The 16257-nt window shown below is 44.3% G+C and overlaps 1 protein-coding gene across 3 annotated transcripts in view; it reads left to right on the top strand.

Moving 5' to 3' along the window:
* Positions 1–16257, top strand: part of LOC105828826 (optomotor-blind protein) — a 100980-nt gene that overhangs the window by 27441 nt on the left and 57282 nt on the right. For 2 of the 3 annotated variants that reach the window (XM_036286474.1, XM_036286473.1), the window contains exons 3-4: positions 12121–12234; positions 14517–14679. In XM_036286474.1, coding sequence (XP_036142367.1) covers positions 12121–12234; positions 14517–14679 — 277 coding nt within the window. The remainder of the gene's footprint in view (positions 1–12120; positions 12235–14516; positions 14680–16257) is intronic. The other variant, XM_036286475.1, reaches the window with a different exon arrangement.

Below are 16257 nucleotides of genomic sequence, written 5' to 3'. Positions count from 1 at the left end.
AGGGAGAGAATACGCGATACGTGGCGCGGCAAGGGAGGGAGGGAGGCAGGCAGGCAGGCAGGCAGATAGGAAGGAAGGAAGGAAGGAGATCGCCGCGCGGCGGTCGACGGCCAATTTCTGAATGCAAATAACGGTGGTGTCGAAAAGGGGGGAACTCGCGGATGAAAACGCGGGGAGGCGGTGGTATGCAAATAGAAAGCTGTTACGGGCGTCTTCTTCGCCTTCGGCCTAACCTACGCCACTTGAATATGACGCGCGAGCCAACCCCTTTCTCACGGCGTGGAAAGTGTGAATTCAATATGAGACGGGGCGCGACAAAAAAGATCTATAGAAAATTCAGGGATTCTCTCGCGTCCACCATTTTTTTTTATCAGCTCGTCTTGCGAGCTGTTCTCCCGCAGGAATTTTTCACGAAGGTAAACCGAAAGTCATAAATTACGTCGAGGTAAAATTTTCATGAAAATGACGAGCTTAAATCCGTCACTTTACACGTTATTGTGCGAAGGAAATTTGTTAATTGAATCGACCGCGTTATTTTTTTTTTCTCTTCGATAAACGATAAGTAATGATGTATCGATCAGCTCTCGAGCGTGAAGCGAGTCGCGAGTCGGATCGTGAGATCGTTCATCGTTGTGATCGTTGCTCTATACGCATATATCACAGGCGCGATATTAAGCCGGCAGCGACAAGCTGGATCTGATTAATTAGCGATCGTATGCGGGCAAGTTAATCTTGCGCTTTATCTGAAGGACTTTAATAGGTACCTCGCCATTCACCAGCTGCCGCTGCACGCGGCACGCGGGACGTGGTTACCTCACTTACAGCAGTCTATTAATTCACCCATAGACACGTCCGTACTGCTATGATATCAATGCACGTTAGTCTCTTCTTTTAAATACCCGACGACGTCGAGCAACTAACGCCGTAAATCATCGTCAATTGTAAATATAAGTACAGAAAGGATGAAAAAAGAAAAATCGGGAGCAGTAGAGGTGTAGGAAAAATCGCGAGCGTTAATTTTAATAAGAAAATTATTTTCCTGTACGCCACGACGAGCCGTTCCGTCGTATTTTACAGCGGCCGTAAATTTACGACACCCGGTACGTAATCGATCGTGCGTCATTACGATCGAGCCGAGTTCTCCGAGTTTCTCACACCTGAGCTGAAGAGGACTAATAAGAAATCCTATAGGTACGGGGCCGCATGGCGAGATCACGACGTGGAGAGCCTCCGCGCTCTCTTACACACACACACACACACACACGCGCGCGCGCGCGCGCGCGCGGACATAGTGTGGCGCGCACGCATGGAGCGAAGACGGGAGATATAATGATGGCTGTGGCGTGCCCTATAGCGTGTAAACCATAAGAGATAATGTAACAGTGGAAGTTCGGCTGGCGCCACTCGTTATTTATACAGTGTGGTCGGCGAGAAAGGGGTTTGCCGAGATGGGCAGAGGAGGGAAAAGAAAGAAAGAGAGAGGCGAGAGAGGGAGAGAGAGAGAGAAAGAGAGAGACGGGCGATTTCTCCGAGCAGGGGGTGAAGGCCGAAGACGCCCACTAAATTATTATTTGTTCTTGGCAAGTCATAAACGCCCGGGAATTATACCGGGGCTACCATGGAGTCTCCCCGTTCACGAAGCTGTGTTACCCGCTGTCCTTCGGAGCAGCAGGAAGCGATGAGAGTCCGCTTGACACTCGAGACGTGTCCTCCTGAGCCAAGCGATTCATCTCCTTCCAAGTTCTTAATTTCGCGCCGCGTAACGTAACGCTACAGTTGTTTTTTTTCCCCCCTCCTTTCAAGTCGCATGTGTACCAATTAAAGGCAAAGTGTTGAAACCGATTGTTATCCGAAGAATTGTTACAAGATATAAAGATCACTAATCTACTTGTAAGCTGAGAAACCTCACGAGGGCCGCGAGATATATGTATATATACGAAGTAATGCTTTCGAGACTCCGGAGTCGAAACAAAGGCGAGACGCGTCGCGTTTTCCGTCTCGCCCGAATCGCGCCCGTTAACGAAAAAGGGACGAAAGGTTCGAAGAAACTTTCGGTGGAGACGCGCGAGGTCTCGGTTATGTTCCGTCGATCCTCCTCTCTCTCGGATCCGGTTAAAAAAAAAGTTCCTTCGCTGCGGGGGTCCCGTGAGAGGAGATGCGGCCGAAGGTTGAAGGGTGAGGGGGAGGAGAAGGGGTGGGTGGGGGGAAGGAAGCCCTCGAAACTCTGGCGGCGACTATCGGTTTCCCTATCGCGCCCGCTCATCTCTCTTCGGGGCCCTACGGTAGAAAGGCGTATATAAACTCAGCCCTAACTGCTTTACGACGATCGTTTGTACCGATTTGTTCGACAAGACTCTCGCGCAGCTCGAGAGGAGTGAACAGAACGGCGGGAGGGAGGGGAAGGGGGTGAGGTGGAGGATAAGAAGGTGACTCTCCTCTCCTTGCCCCTCTCGCTTCTCTCCTTTCACTGTCAGTCCGCGAATAGATTTGTGTCCTGCCCTTCATCGTTCCATAAAATCTCCTCTCCTCGCTACGCTCCTCCCCGCCTTTTCCGGCATGTTTTGCTTCCTCCTTGACGTCGAGGCGAGCGGCGAGGAGAACGGCGCGCCGATAAATTTGCGGGACGTAACGGCGTAAGCAGATTAAAACAACGACCGCCGGAGGTGCACGCGATAATTTTGTAATATACGGCGCGATTGATTCATCGGGATTCGGGACGAGGAGGAGAGGAGGAGGGAGGGGCGGCGGCCGATTTACGAGGCAGTTTCGGAGGGGGGGGGGGGAGAGATTTTTTAATTTCCTCCGTGCGGCGGCTCTTTTGCGCGCAGGGAGCAACCGTCGTGCGGTTTGTTAAACCCATACTTTATGCCTCTTAGCTTGGTAAGCGTGAAGGATGCGATGAACCGTGTCCTTACAGTCGGTGCTTCTTCCGGAAAGGAAGGGTCGACACTAGAGAATTTCTATAAGAACTCGTTTATTTATCATATTGACGAGATCCGCATACAATTCACGTCTTGAAAATTGTTGATTAATTTTTAATTACGCAACAAGTAAACGCGAATCCTCGCTTCAAATGGAAATTACAAATGGAATCCAGCACAGTCGAACAGAAAAAAAGTTCAGTCCACCAACAATCTTTTAAGAAACTCGCGGGAGGGAGGGGGGGACGTAGATTTTTTTTACGTACTACGCGTGCACGATTCGCGTGTCACCCGTTACGTGGCCAGGGCGACCGGCGGGAGGTTGACGAAGGAGGAGGAAGGCGAGATAAGGAGCGGGTAGAGATTGGCGGGTTGCGGGAGAGAAATAAATGGGCATGCGAAAGGGACGCGCGAGAGCAAATCATCGGTGGGCGCGCAGAAGCGTCCGGAGCTCTTAGAGCGATAAAATAAATTAACTTAAAGCTACCGGGTTGCGCGGGAATTCTTTCGGTGGCGCGTCCACGTCGCGTGTAATGACGCGCCGTAAATAACGATCTCCCTCCCTCCCGCCCTTCGATTTATCGGCGAGTGCGTGACGACGGTGGGAGGGGGGCGGGGAGAAAGATCCAGGCTCTTCGGCGGGTTGCATATAAAGGCGGCTTGCGGCGCGTTACAGTTGGCGGCGGACGACGACGAGCATTATCCGACCGCGTCGTTACCGCCTTACCGGGGAGAGAGAGAGAGCTCGTTCTCCACCGTCGGGCTAATAACGTGGCTTCTTTTTCTACGGCCTCCGGCCACGAAACCGGAGAAATCGTAACGATTAGTCGCGCAAAGTCGTAACATTCCATCGGCACGACGTCGCTTGAATTTCACGGCGCCGCCGCGGCGAAAGAAACCACGCGTGCACACGTGAAGGGCTCGAGGCCCTTCTTAATTGCAGCGCGTGGAAACGGAAAGGAGTAGTCTCTCCTTCTCTCTATATCCCTCTCTATCTCTTATTCGAGCGTCGAAGATTTAAAAATCTGCAAAAAATTACTCTCGCGTCCGTTACAACCACGGTAAAACGTAGGCTCGCATGATAATCTGACGTGTATCCTTAAAAAGCGTATTACACAGGTCGGTTCTCATTTCGTTTCTCGTATACCCTCCGCTCGCCCTAACCTAATAAGCGCGTTCGCGCTGCGGTGAAATATCGCCGTTCGGAAGCGCGAAACAGGCGTGCATAATCAAGCGTCGTAAATAAGGCGCGGAGATTCGCACGACGATCGCGCGTCCGCGCACACGTCCGCGTCGTAAATCCGCGGTCGGTTCCATCGAGGACCGAGACGACGGCGGGTGTGTATCTCCATCGAGATATCGGAGAGAGCTCCTCTCTCAGCAGCGAGGAACGACCGAAGAGGAGAGAGGCTGCGCGGCAACGTGCACCTGTATGCTCCTTTGCGCCCCGTCCCTTTTCTCCCCTATTTGTCGTCATTACTCATCGACAATATCGTAAGAGATATTTTTCGCGGGGAAGCGAGCTGCCCCTTATTTATGCCCGCCGCTCCGAACGAGGCACTTCGGATTTACGTAACTGCGACGCTCACGAATAAGATTGTCCGCGGGAATCACTTTCGCCCGAGTACTTTATGTGAACGATCAGTTTTCTTCTGCGTCTCATCTTTTCCTCCCGTTACATAAGCAGTAAATGGACGGACCGATAGAAAGAGAGAGAGAGAGAGAGAGAGGGAGAGAGAGAGGAGGGAGAGGGATCAATTATAAATGACCGAATATTATTAATGACTCGAAGGTTTTTTTTTTTAATGGCCTTAATATATCAAGAAGAAAATTAATATCCGAAAGGAACATCCGTTTCCCTCCTCTTTATCTTCACGGAAACATTTGTGATCAATTATTCAATGAAGTTATCATCGTCTCATTGTATCAACGATTGGCGATCGACTGTAGAAACTAGACTCGGCGAGGGTTTCGTTCGAACAAAGCGGCGCGCTGCGGTACGCGTGTGCGCGGCATATACGCGTATTCGATCGGTGTGCAACCGCCTCGCCGACGTTTCTCCGTCTCTCGTTAACGAGGCAGAAGCCACAGGGACGGCACGAAAGGAACGCCCGAGGCCGCGTCTAGATCGGGCCTTGCCGATAGAGCCGTAACGCCGAAAATTAGCGCCGTCCGAGAAACAAATACGTGAGAAGAAGGAGAGAAGGGGAGAGAGAGAGAGAGAGAGAGGGACAGAGGCGGATTTCATGGGACGGACGAGGAAAGCTCGCGCGACGTGAGAGGAGGAGAGACACGCGTGTGTGTGTGTGTACACGTACCTCGCCGTGCCGGCGAGAAGAGGATGCGTGTGCGTGTGCGCGCGCTCCGCTCGTCGTCGTCTCCTCGTTGTCGTCGTCGTGCTCTTGCACATCACCGCGGGCTCCTGAGGTTTCGTGGAAGCGATCTCTCTCTCTTCCACCTGCCATATACTGCGCGGAAAGCGCGCAGTACCCGGGGATGAATGTACTGGGTGTCCCGGAAGTGCGTCTCTGCGGTTAAGCCCGAAACTGGCAGACCACTTCCGCGCGCCCGGGCTAAAATGCAACGATAGGAGATGGTGGCGAAGGAGGGAAGAGCGGGTGCAGATTCGATGAATGTTAAATTGAAATGATCGAAATGATGGAGGCAAAATAGTAAAAATACGCGAGCCCCGTGTTACGCGTGCACCGCATGTATAATCGATATCTCCATGTATAATTAATATTTATATAACGTACAATTAATTAAATGTATCTGCATATGCTAATTGTAGTTAAATTGCGAGACAGAGAGAGAGAGAGAGAGAGAGAGAGGGAGAGAGCGTCAAAGTTACAATTAATCTGACAGGATTATATGCTGTTATAAAAAGGAACGAGTCCGTCCGATCGGCCGTTAATTGCGGTCATCGTGATCATCGCGATCATCGGATGAAGAACGGAGAGGAGAGCATAAATTACATATATATATATATCGATTAAAAAGATTAGCATCTCGCAACTTATTAGCGATGGCATCCGCGATATATAGGTTCGCGTTGTGCGGATCGATCGGGAGTCTCGAAAATGGGTGTACACCATATGCCATATGGGAGTAAAACCGACGCGCTCGGGAGGGAAGGAGAAAGAGAAAGAGAAGGAAGATTGCTATGTGTAAAGCCCTTTGAACATTGTAGCGGGACGAAGAATTACAAACGAGGAAGGTACGCCGGATGATCGAACGTCGGACGCAGAAAGCAGGTGCCCTCGGTTGCAAAGTTTACCCCCGTTTTACGTCGCGCGCTTTATTTTGCATTCTATTCCGTTTCGTCGCGCGATACCTTCGCGAGTCAATCATAATGCGATATCGTCACGGGCCGTGCCGTTATCGTTTTCCCGATGTAATTGTATCGTCGCACGCGCTACATATTTAATAGCAATAATCGCGGAGCATAGGCGTAGCGCCGTGCATATGTAAATGAGATACGATATCGCCAGACCCCACGTTTTCACACCGCGTTTCTCTTTCAACGTGGATTTCGATATTGAGAGATTATATTGCACATATTTTCATTTGTATTCCGGTGGAGCCTAAGAATGATAGGCTTACGTACAATTTATATCGCTGTCTGGGAAGGTTACGTAAACGAATTTCACGGACATCGAAATTTTACATGTTTTTTTATTATCACCGCGGGTACGCTACGGTCAAAATAAAAATAAAAAAGAATGCCATCGCCGGCCGCGTCGTATATCCCGTAGATCCTTTTAATTTTCTCGGATACGATTTATGCGCGCGCGATCGTTTCTTTTACGATCTAATTTCTAGTGTTATTGCCGGGGCATAGACGTTGACGCGGCGTCGACAACAGCAACGGCGGCTAGATCTGGCACCTAATTTCTCGTTCTTTCCGACAGCAACATAAACTGTAATGAGGATCGTATCCGATAAATACTTCTGATGACTCGACCCGCTAGGGCCCTGATCTCGGGACTTCGAAAGCCCTTTCTCCCGTAATCTGGGAGGAAGATGACCATTAAAAAGCCAAGCGGCGCCTCCTCGGATTTCTGAGGAATGTCACGCCCTTTCTTTCCTGAAGAAAACTATGTCCCCGGTAGAGTTTTTAAAATAAATGGATGAGAAGGTCTTCAATCTTCACGTCCATTTTTCATCGCTCGAGTTAATTTAAAGTGCATTTAAAACAACGATATACGGAAAGAAACGGTTTTGCTGAAGTATTCAAAAATTCAGCTGGATACAGATCTGAAAATAATTTCGTTGGACTAAAATATTATAAAAGACGTTCAAGAATTATGAGCAATACTGCAAAAAGTCCTGAAATTTAAATAATAATCTGCTTGAGCACTCTACATAATTAATTTTGTCTAACAAAATTATTTTTAAATTTATATCTGGTTCAATTTAAAAAAAGATATTTTTAGCAAAATTGTTTTTTTAATATAAATATATAAAACATGCGTATTGTGTCTTTGAATAATATATTCAACTTTTGTATTTTGTAATCCTAGATTGCTACTGAATGAATGAATCTTCATCTAGGTGCTAATGTAGTTTTGGTTAAAATTTTTATAATATTTAATGAACTTTTTTAAAAATATTGTTATTAAAATAGTGTTCTCAGTTATTTTAAGGATATATTGGACTGAAGTTCAAAATGATACAAAGTTGCTAAAAATTTGTGAAATTGTTCTTTTAGTTTCCCTAATGTATTGCAAAAAATTGAAAACGTATCCACTAAACGGTTGCTGAGTTATAACTATTTTAATTTTTACTGATTTTACATGGTATCCTTTTCTATTTTATGAAAAAAGACGATCTTGACGGATGAAACAGCTAAAAAAATAGAAGAAGAAATAGTACCAGTGTTTTGAATTTTTTTGTACATCTAGTATATGAAGAGATGAAAATATCTGCCAAGTTTTAATCTTCACTACACCGTTTTAAAGAAATAAAATATAACTTGAGTTAATTGTGCATTTTCACTGTCAAAAGTTTAAACTCATAAGTGAAAAAAATCGCAAATACGTGAAAAATATCTTTGTAAGAGTAAAAATAAGACTCCAACTATCGTTCAAGTTTTTTACTATGGGTTAGGCGTAGATATTTAAGTATTTCAAATTTCATGCACTTTTGTCTAAGATTGTATGTCCGATACACCCTTAATATTTCTTGCAGCTTATAAAGAAAACTTGTAGGGAAAAAAAGTGTTTAATTCTTAATTATGAATAAATTTTCGCTCAGAATGGTATTAATGTCAGAATAAAAAATATAGCACGCTAGGATTAATACATATACAAAGGGAAAGACTGTTTTAAAAGAAAGATTACATAGATAGAGCTGTAAAAAGATCGTATAAAAAGAACCACGCTGCTGCTTTGGGTTATTTTGATCTATTACAACACGCAACGAGCGATGATCCTGATCGGCACACAAATGTGTCCCCAAATTTGGGTCCCGGGAAATATTGTAGCCGTACGTCACGGCCGGGACGGGCGGACGGACAGCTGCTTTCGATCGGTGGCAAGCGTTCTTATCGAACAGTTTCGTGCGGCGATACGTCGTTAAGTGCGACGGCTGGGAAAAGAAGTAGCTGCGCCGGCGGTGAAAACGAGATCCCTCAAAGGCGCGGTTTATCATACGATTTACAGCTTTCAGCAACCTCGGTGACAACGCCTGGTTCATAATTTGTTTACCCGTATTGTCGCTCATTAAGCAGCTATACCAGTCGAGAGTTATGTTACGACGGAAGAGAAGGTCGCGTCGCGGCGCGAGAAATATCGATGCCACGCCGCTTCTATCTTATGATATATAAGACGACGACACCGGACGATTTCTTAACCCTGCGTGTGATTTCAGTGTGATAACGTTCGGGTTTTTTTATTATTATTATTTTTTTTTTAGACTTTCCTCCGTGATCGGGTGAAATAACGTAGCGTCGCACGCATCGCAAAAGCGGTGTTTCGCAAATCGGCGTTCGGATTCCACGAGAGTGGAATTTGCATATTTTTTTTAGCTTCACGCATTTTTATGACGATTAACTTTGCAATATGAATATGTATTAGACGGTTGTGTTTACACGAATCTCGGATAGTTGATAGTTCGGTCGATCGAAACACAGACGCACTTGTATCATTGATTAATTTGATTTGATTTGATTTGTATTAATTAAATGTCGCGTGATAACGCCCGCGCTAAATATTTAAGAAATTTGTAGCACGTCCGTCTGCACGTCTTTATTTTTAAATTAATATATCGCCAGATCTTGCAGGTTTCTCGCGTGACAGAATAACACTTTTAGCGCGACGAAAATAAAATATCTTAATGTTATGCAATTGAGCAATCACACAATGTTATGCAATTGGCTGTTAAATAGAGGACGCCCGCTCTTCCCAAAGTATTTTCTTAGCGATACAACACCGGCAGCACTCATCGGCAGGACTCTCCCGCGCGCGTCTCCTCCCGCGGGATATTTTGGCTCACATAGCGCGGATAATCCGGCTTAATGTCCTCCTTGACGTGAATAAGAACGGCGTCTCGTTTATCGCGAGCGAATGCGCCGCCGACCCGAGATTCCGTCCCGTTCTCGCTCGCGCCGAAATTCGACGAGGAACACCTCAACGGACAGTAGGCAGATGCTACCAGAAATCCCCATGATACTTTTTGACGCCGCGAGACGAAACGACCGGCCCTCCTCAATAATTGCTTTCGATCGATATTCAGCAGCCCTATATTCGCGAGATCCTTCTGAAATTACTGGTTGACTTAGTAATTTCCGATTCACGATAACAATCTTGAATGAAAACTTAAATAATTTTTATTTGGCATTCTTATAATTCAAAAATTTCTTTTAATTAAGTAATTAATGTTTAGCTTTTATTTGCTTATTTATTGAAAAAGCAACTTGTTAAAGTTGAATATATTCTCAGCCAAATGAATTAAAAAAAAAATTGGGAGAATTATAAATAAAGGAGTTAATGAATGCGTACCACTTAAATTATATTTTATTATATTTCTTGGTTTATACATGAATAAACTTGAAATTTGTAGGTTGATGTTTCAAGTGTCCATTAGTACAATTGTTTAACACTCTTCACTAATAATAAATTAATTTATTAATTTATTACTTATACAATAACATGATAATTTTTACGACGTGCTGCAAAACTTATTTTTTGCAATTAACGTATTTTAATTCGTATCAATTATTAACTTCATTATTATTACTTATTGGTTTTACATTAATATCATTTATTAATAAAATATGTGGTTGTACAATTTAGGAAACCGATAGATTTCATAATAATATTGATTTAATCTTTATGATAATTGCAAACATGTATGGTATATAATGTTGCAATGAAAATTTAATGTATATTATAATATATATAAAACTTTTTTTGTGGAAATTAAAGGATTTAATATAAAACTTGCTTGGTTACATTATTGTGAGCTATGAATTGATAAAAAATTAACATCAGTACCAAAATCTTGAAAATTACGTTAGCACGAAACGAAATATAATCTGTTAAATTTTTGTCTGTATTACTCATTTCTCATTTATCTCATATTTTTATCACTAAATGTTGCGTATACAAGGACTGTAAAAATATAGCATATTAGTAAAGTATGATTTAGGCAACCGGTATTCAGCAACTCTCTAGTTTACATTTGGTGTCATTAACAGCAGTTTATTGCTGGGTACAGAACCTAAACATGTCGAGACATTTTGTCTTGAAAATTGTCTCTAATTATATCATAATGTCTTAGCCTGGTAATCTATTTTCTTAAACTTGGTGAGTTATGGCGCTTAATCATGGGTAATTAAGTTTTTCGTCATAAGAAACTCTCTACGTTAAAGTGTGTGCCAATAAGTTTGAACGTATAATAATAAAATATAACGGAGAGTATAATAGTTCTTAAATGTCTATAAAATGCTGTAATTTCGGTGCGATGGAACTTGGAAAGCATATTCCCCCAAAAAGTTAATAAATAGTATTACGTATTGAATATACTTTTGTAGCAGATGTAAATATATTATTTTGTTATTTGTTAGTTAATATATTATACATGCTAAATACAAATATATCATAAACGTTAGTTTACGAATTATCACAATTAATATTGTTAAATTTTATTAATTTTTTACTAAACAGAATTCTCGAATTATATGATGACGTCACGCGAGTATGATACACATTATCGTTAGTGCATGTGATATTACTACGACACTGGTTAATCAAAGTGCACGTATTTTTGAACGTGTTTATTTTTCTGATTGTCCGAGGGAGCGTTTTACGCGGTACAAAAAAGAAGTGCAGCTACACTACTGTTTAATTTTTTTTCTACGCGATTAACGCGCGCAGGACGATACAACTCCGATGTAATCCCCCCGTGTGGAATCTTGAAGCGCGACTTTTCGCGAGAGAAAAACACGTATCGCGCGTAACTTTCATTGGAGAACCGGCGAAGCTGCACGGCGCACACGCGTGGATCGCGCGTTTCGTACGAAGAAACGCGATTCCGAGTGACGATTTTCCAGATTCGCTCCAGATGCGTCTCCTCCTCGCCGAGCGAATTTAATTCCTCGGCACCGAACGCACCTTGACGGCCGGCTACCGGGACGACGGCGCGCAGCACGGCCGTCGTCGTCGGTTTCTGGCCCGGGGTCCGGTTTTTGTTCCAGGGAACGCGCGCCTCGGAAGCCAACGGCGGCGCGTCCGCCGCCTGACAGCGGCCGGGATTGACTCGTGCACGTTTCTATTCCGATTCTTTCCAGGATTCTACCAGGTGTCGCCGACGTGACTCGCCGCGGACTCCGCCGCGTTTCATCCCTTTTGGGCTCGTTTCAGGAACGAAAACCCCCATTTCGAAGCCGCTTCTCGCGAAGGACGAGTTTTTCGCGAGTTCTGGATTAAGATTTAATGGTTTTTTTTTTTTTTTTTTTTTTTACATGTCGGAAATGTCGCGCGTTACATCTTTGCGATTCACAGAGATAACAGAAGCGGCGGGGTCATCATGGGACGTGCGCAGGAATAGAGTATTTTTATCAATTACATGAGGATCAAACGCAGACGATATAAGATAAGCGCTACGAATTGCATGATTACCTTAAGTTAAGTTTGGCGTTCGCGCTTAATCGAGCAAGCGAATCTAATCGAACTGTACGTGTTGATCGGGGGTCTAGGCAGATGTTTCCTCAGATGAAGTTCCGAGTTTCCGGTCTGGACGCCAAGGCCAAGTACATCCTTCTACTGGACATTGTCGCCGCCGATGACTACAGATACAAATTCCACAACAGGTAGAGGTTTTGCGTGGCGCAGGCGAAATACGAAGACGCCATAAAGATATAAACATATCGCGGACAGCTCGTGTTGACGATCTCGAGCGTTTTTTCTGAACCGCGCTATGCTGGATCATTTTAACATACCGACCTCGATATCCATTTTATCTCTGTCTACCTATGCTTTCAAGATTCGAAAATATTTATTAAACAGAATTAGAAATATTATCTCACTCGTCGAGATCGTTAAGATTGGTTGTCCGTACGAGAACGCCGTATCCAAAGACGTTGATCCTTAGGTTCCCCGCTTTTTGCGCGGAACAGTAACCAAAAAAAAACTCAGTGGTGAACGGCAAGAATTAATGTATGGTGTGTGTCTTTTTTTTTGCGATTGCAAAATTGTTCGCAGACGCATGTTTCCCGCGTTTAAAGTGAGGGTGTTCGGGTTAGACAAGCAGGCTAGCTACATACTTCTAATGGACATCGTGGCATTGGACGAATACCGATATAAATTTCACAACAGGTGATACCTCTGACCCTGCGCGATCGTAGCGATCTTGGATCATTTTCGTCTCAATTACGAATTAAAGATAATTACTACTTACAAATTTTTTTTTTTTTTTTTGGCAAGCAATTAAATTTCCTTCCGGCGTAAAAGGTATTCCAGATAATTTTCGGAATTTATATATCTTGAAGTGATCTTGGATCGGTCCCGATCGCAAATTACAATACATCTTCAACCAGGAGACTCTCCTGAAGTAAGTGTGGAGCGTGCGCTGCGAACAATTCCTCATACTCGTCGAAGATAATTTATTTGTAATCCTATGCAACCTTGTCGCGATCTTAAGTACGGTTAATCTATTCCGTCGTGCGTAACGAATCCACTTAATTTCGATGCGAAAAATCGGTTACGGACAGTACTTGGAAAATTCATTTGCAAATGTTTAATTGGTAAATATCTCTTGTGAGTTTGTACACTCTTGTGAGCGAAGCTATATTTATAAAAAAAAAAAGAAAGAAATAATGAATGTTTGATTCTCTCGCAGAAGTGCCACATAAGGGAAGGTCCCATGGGAAATTATTTCGACTTGTATGGGGATCGCAAGCCTTCACATTAGTTAACCCGAGATGCTTCGTGAATTTCGTACCTCTGTGTGTTCCTCAAAAATTTCGTGCGTATATAAATATTACAATTTAAAAAAAAAAACCGTTTAGCAAGCAATCTCGCGCGTCGATGATCATTAATGTTTCGGCATATCGTGGCTCGTGATGTAAAAATGCCTTTCGCGTGTTTGCTCGTTTCCGTTTAAAGTTTCTCTCGAATTTGGCCCAGCGCAAATATTTGCTTAGCTGCAAAAGTGAACAACCGTGTATTTCTTCCACGTACTTTCGCGCACTTCTCGCGCACGGGCGCACGGCATCGGGGACACTTTTTCGCAATCGGACGGACATCGGATTCCGAACAGAGAGGGACTCGATTAGCGCTCTCCACCTCGGGGAAACTCTCTTTGCGAGGCATCTCGGATACCGGCGGCGTTCGGGCGATCGAAACGCAGACCACAATGAACGATTACATCACCGTCGCGGCGACCGCAGCCACTTTGGAACTCGTCGAACGAGTTCTTCCTCCGGTCCTTCGCGCTCGAGTTTGACCCACCTGCGACGACGGGAAAGAGCACGAACGGTGGACACGCCTCCCTTAAAAGACAACAATCGCGTCTGGTTGATGCTCGCGGCGCGGCGGGTCGAGGCTACTCCGAGCCAACGAGGAACATCTCTCCTCGAACCTTCTTTTCTGCTTCTAGATCATCGGTTTCGTCGTCCGCGTTGAGAGAGAAAGAGAGAGAGAGAGAGAGAGACGCACGTAGGCGAGTTACACGGCAGTGCCCTGCGAGAAAATTGTTCGAATCCGCTCGATTATCGGAAGCGCGATTAGCACGGTTCTCGTTCCAAATTACAGTCGAGTTTAGCCAGAGATACATCGAATAAGAGTCAATTATCATCTAGTTGAGATAATTCGTTCGGCGTGGAGAACGTAAATTAAATATTCGCCGTAGGCCGTTTCGTTTGAGATATTAAAGTTAAAATCAATGATGAGGTAGAAATTGATGTTGAAATAAATTACAGCCTATTCCCACCGGGCATTTTCTTATGGTCTGCATTTCGATCCGTGCGATTTGTCCCAGATAACGATGAAGAGCCGCCGTTCCACGGTATCTTCATCATTGTCGAAGCGTGTTACATGCTACGGGCTGCACCCGGCTGACTTTCTAATGCATTCTTACGCGTGTTGCGAGCAGTAGGTGGATGGTAGCCGGTAAGGCGGACCCGGAAATGCCGAAGAGGATGTACATACATCCGGACTCGCCCAGCAGCGGCGAACAGTGGATGCAGAAGGTCGTGAGCTTCCACAAACTCAAGCTCACCAACAACATCAGCGACAAGCACGGCTTTGTAAGTACTGTACGTAACGCCAACCAAACAATTACTTACTTACTAGTTACTCTAAGCTTGCTCCTTTAGTTTGCAATTAATCGCCAACTTGAAGCTGCCTGAAACGTGCGTGACAGGCCGATTCAAAATTGCGAAACGCGGTAGCGATCGTTGTGTACACTCCAAATCTAAGTGTTTTATAAAGTGTTTTAAAACAAAACATTAAAGTGTTTTATTCGGATCAAATATACGAAAATAAAATAGGATATCTGTTTTATATATCGGATTAAAACATCATAATGTTTTATTATTAAACGTTTAATACATTTTACATAAATAATACGTTTACTTGTGTTTTTAAGCATTATGTACACAGAATAGAAAACACTAAAACCGTGTTAAAGTGAAACACTTATAGATAGCAATATTCACCGTTACGTGACGTGTTTTCTTGTGAACAAAATGCACTTGTATAAATAAAAAGAGCTCATCGAGAGCGCGGAAAGAAGTCAGATTTCGCCATTGACATCTAATATTAGACTGAAGTATGTCAGTCTATAAAAGAAATCGAGAAAAATGAGTTGAACGGAATTACGAAAATTTTTATTATAAGTATAAAATAATCTGGAATCAAAGCTTTTTCTTTTTAAGAATACATGTGTGTTTAAACACTTTAAATCCACGTCAAAATAAAACACGTAAGTGTTTTGAAAAAAAGCACTTTATGTGTCTTTATATTTAATACGTTTCTAAACGCTTAAAAGGTGACTAGAAGGATTTAAACATTTTAAGCGTTTTAAAAGAAAACACTTAGATTTGCAGTGCATGCTGCCTTCCCGACGGCATTTTTTTTTTTTCACGACGATGACGATCGGTGGATTAATAGCGAATCAATGGATCTATTCCGTTCTGCCAATAAAATTTTGGCCTGCGGAAAATCCGAGGGGAAGTAATTATTAAGACGCGACGTCTTTCGCACGAGGCGTTAACGCGGGGAAAGAAATTGACGGTGCGGAAAACGGACGCTGCATATGTGTCCGATTAATTTGAACTTGCGATACGCGAATAATAATCTTCCGCGTTAATCGCGTATACACCAGCGAAGAGGCAACCAGCGAGAGATTCGCGAGAATCAATCGAGAAACCGGAAACAGAGCAGTCGTGTTCCCTCACAACGGCCCTGACGGATCCCGTCAGGCGCGCGCGATCGGATTTCCGCGCGGATACCTAACCGCAGCGTAATCCTGGGATTAAGTTATCGCGATGGATTTCGCCGTCAAGTAGTTTCGCTCCTTCCCCCGTACTTCCCGCCTCGCGCACCTCTTGTTCGTCTTCTTCCTCTCTATTAGCCTCGGCCGCCTGTGTTCCCTCCCCTCTCCCCCCTCCCCCCTCCTCTTCGCTCACGTCTTTCCTTTCTTTTTCGACGCGGGGTGCGCGGAAGCCAGCATTAACTAAAGAAGAAGCCTGTCCCCTTTCTGCGGCCATGGTAGTTCTGTCTCTTTCCCCCTACCTCGTCCTTTTTTTTTTGCGAATCCTTTTTGCGGCAGCGCCCGTCGGCGCCCTTTGAAGGATCTTGCATCGCTGGCTCGTGAAATCTAGTCCTCCTTA

This window comes from Monomorium pharaonis, chromosome 4 (assembly GCF_013373865.1).
Source record: "Monomorium pharaonis isolate MP-MQ-018 chromosome 4, ASM1337386v2, whole genome shotgun sequence".
Classification (NCBI taxonomy): domain Eukaryota; kingdom Metazoa; phylum Arthropoda; class Insecta; order Hymenoptera; family Formicidae; genus Monomorium; species Monomorium pharaonis.
This window is presented reverse-complemented; position numbering and strand designations above follow the sequence as displayed.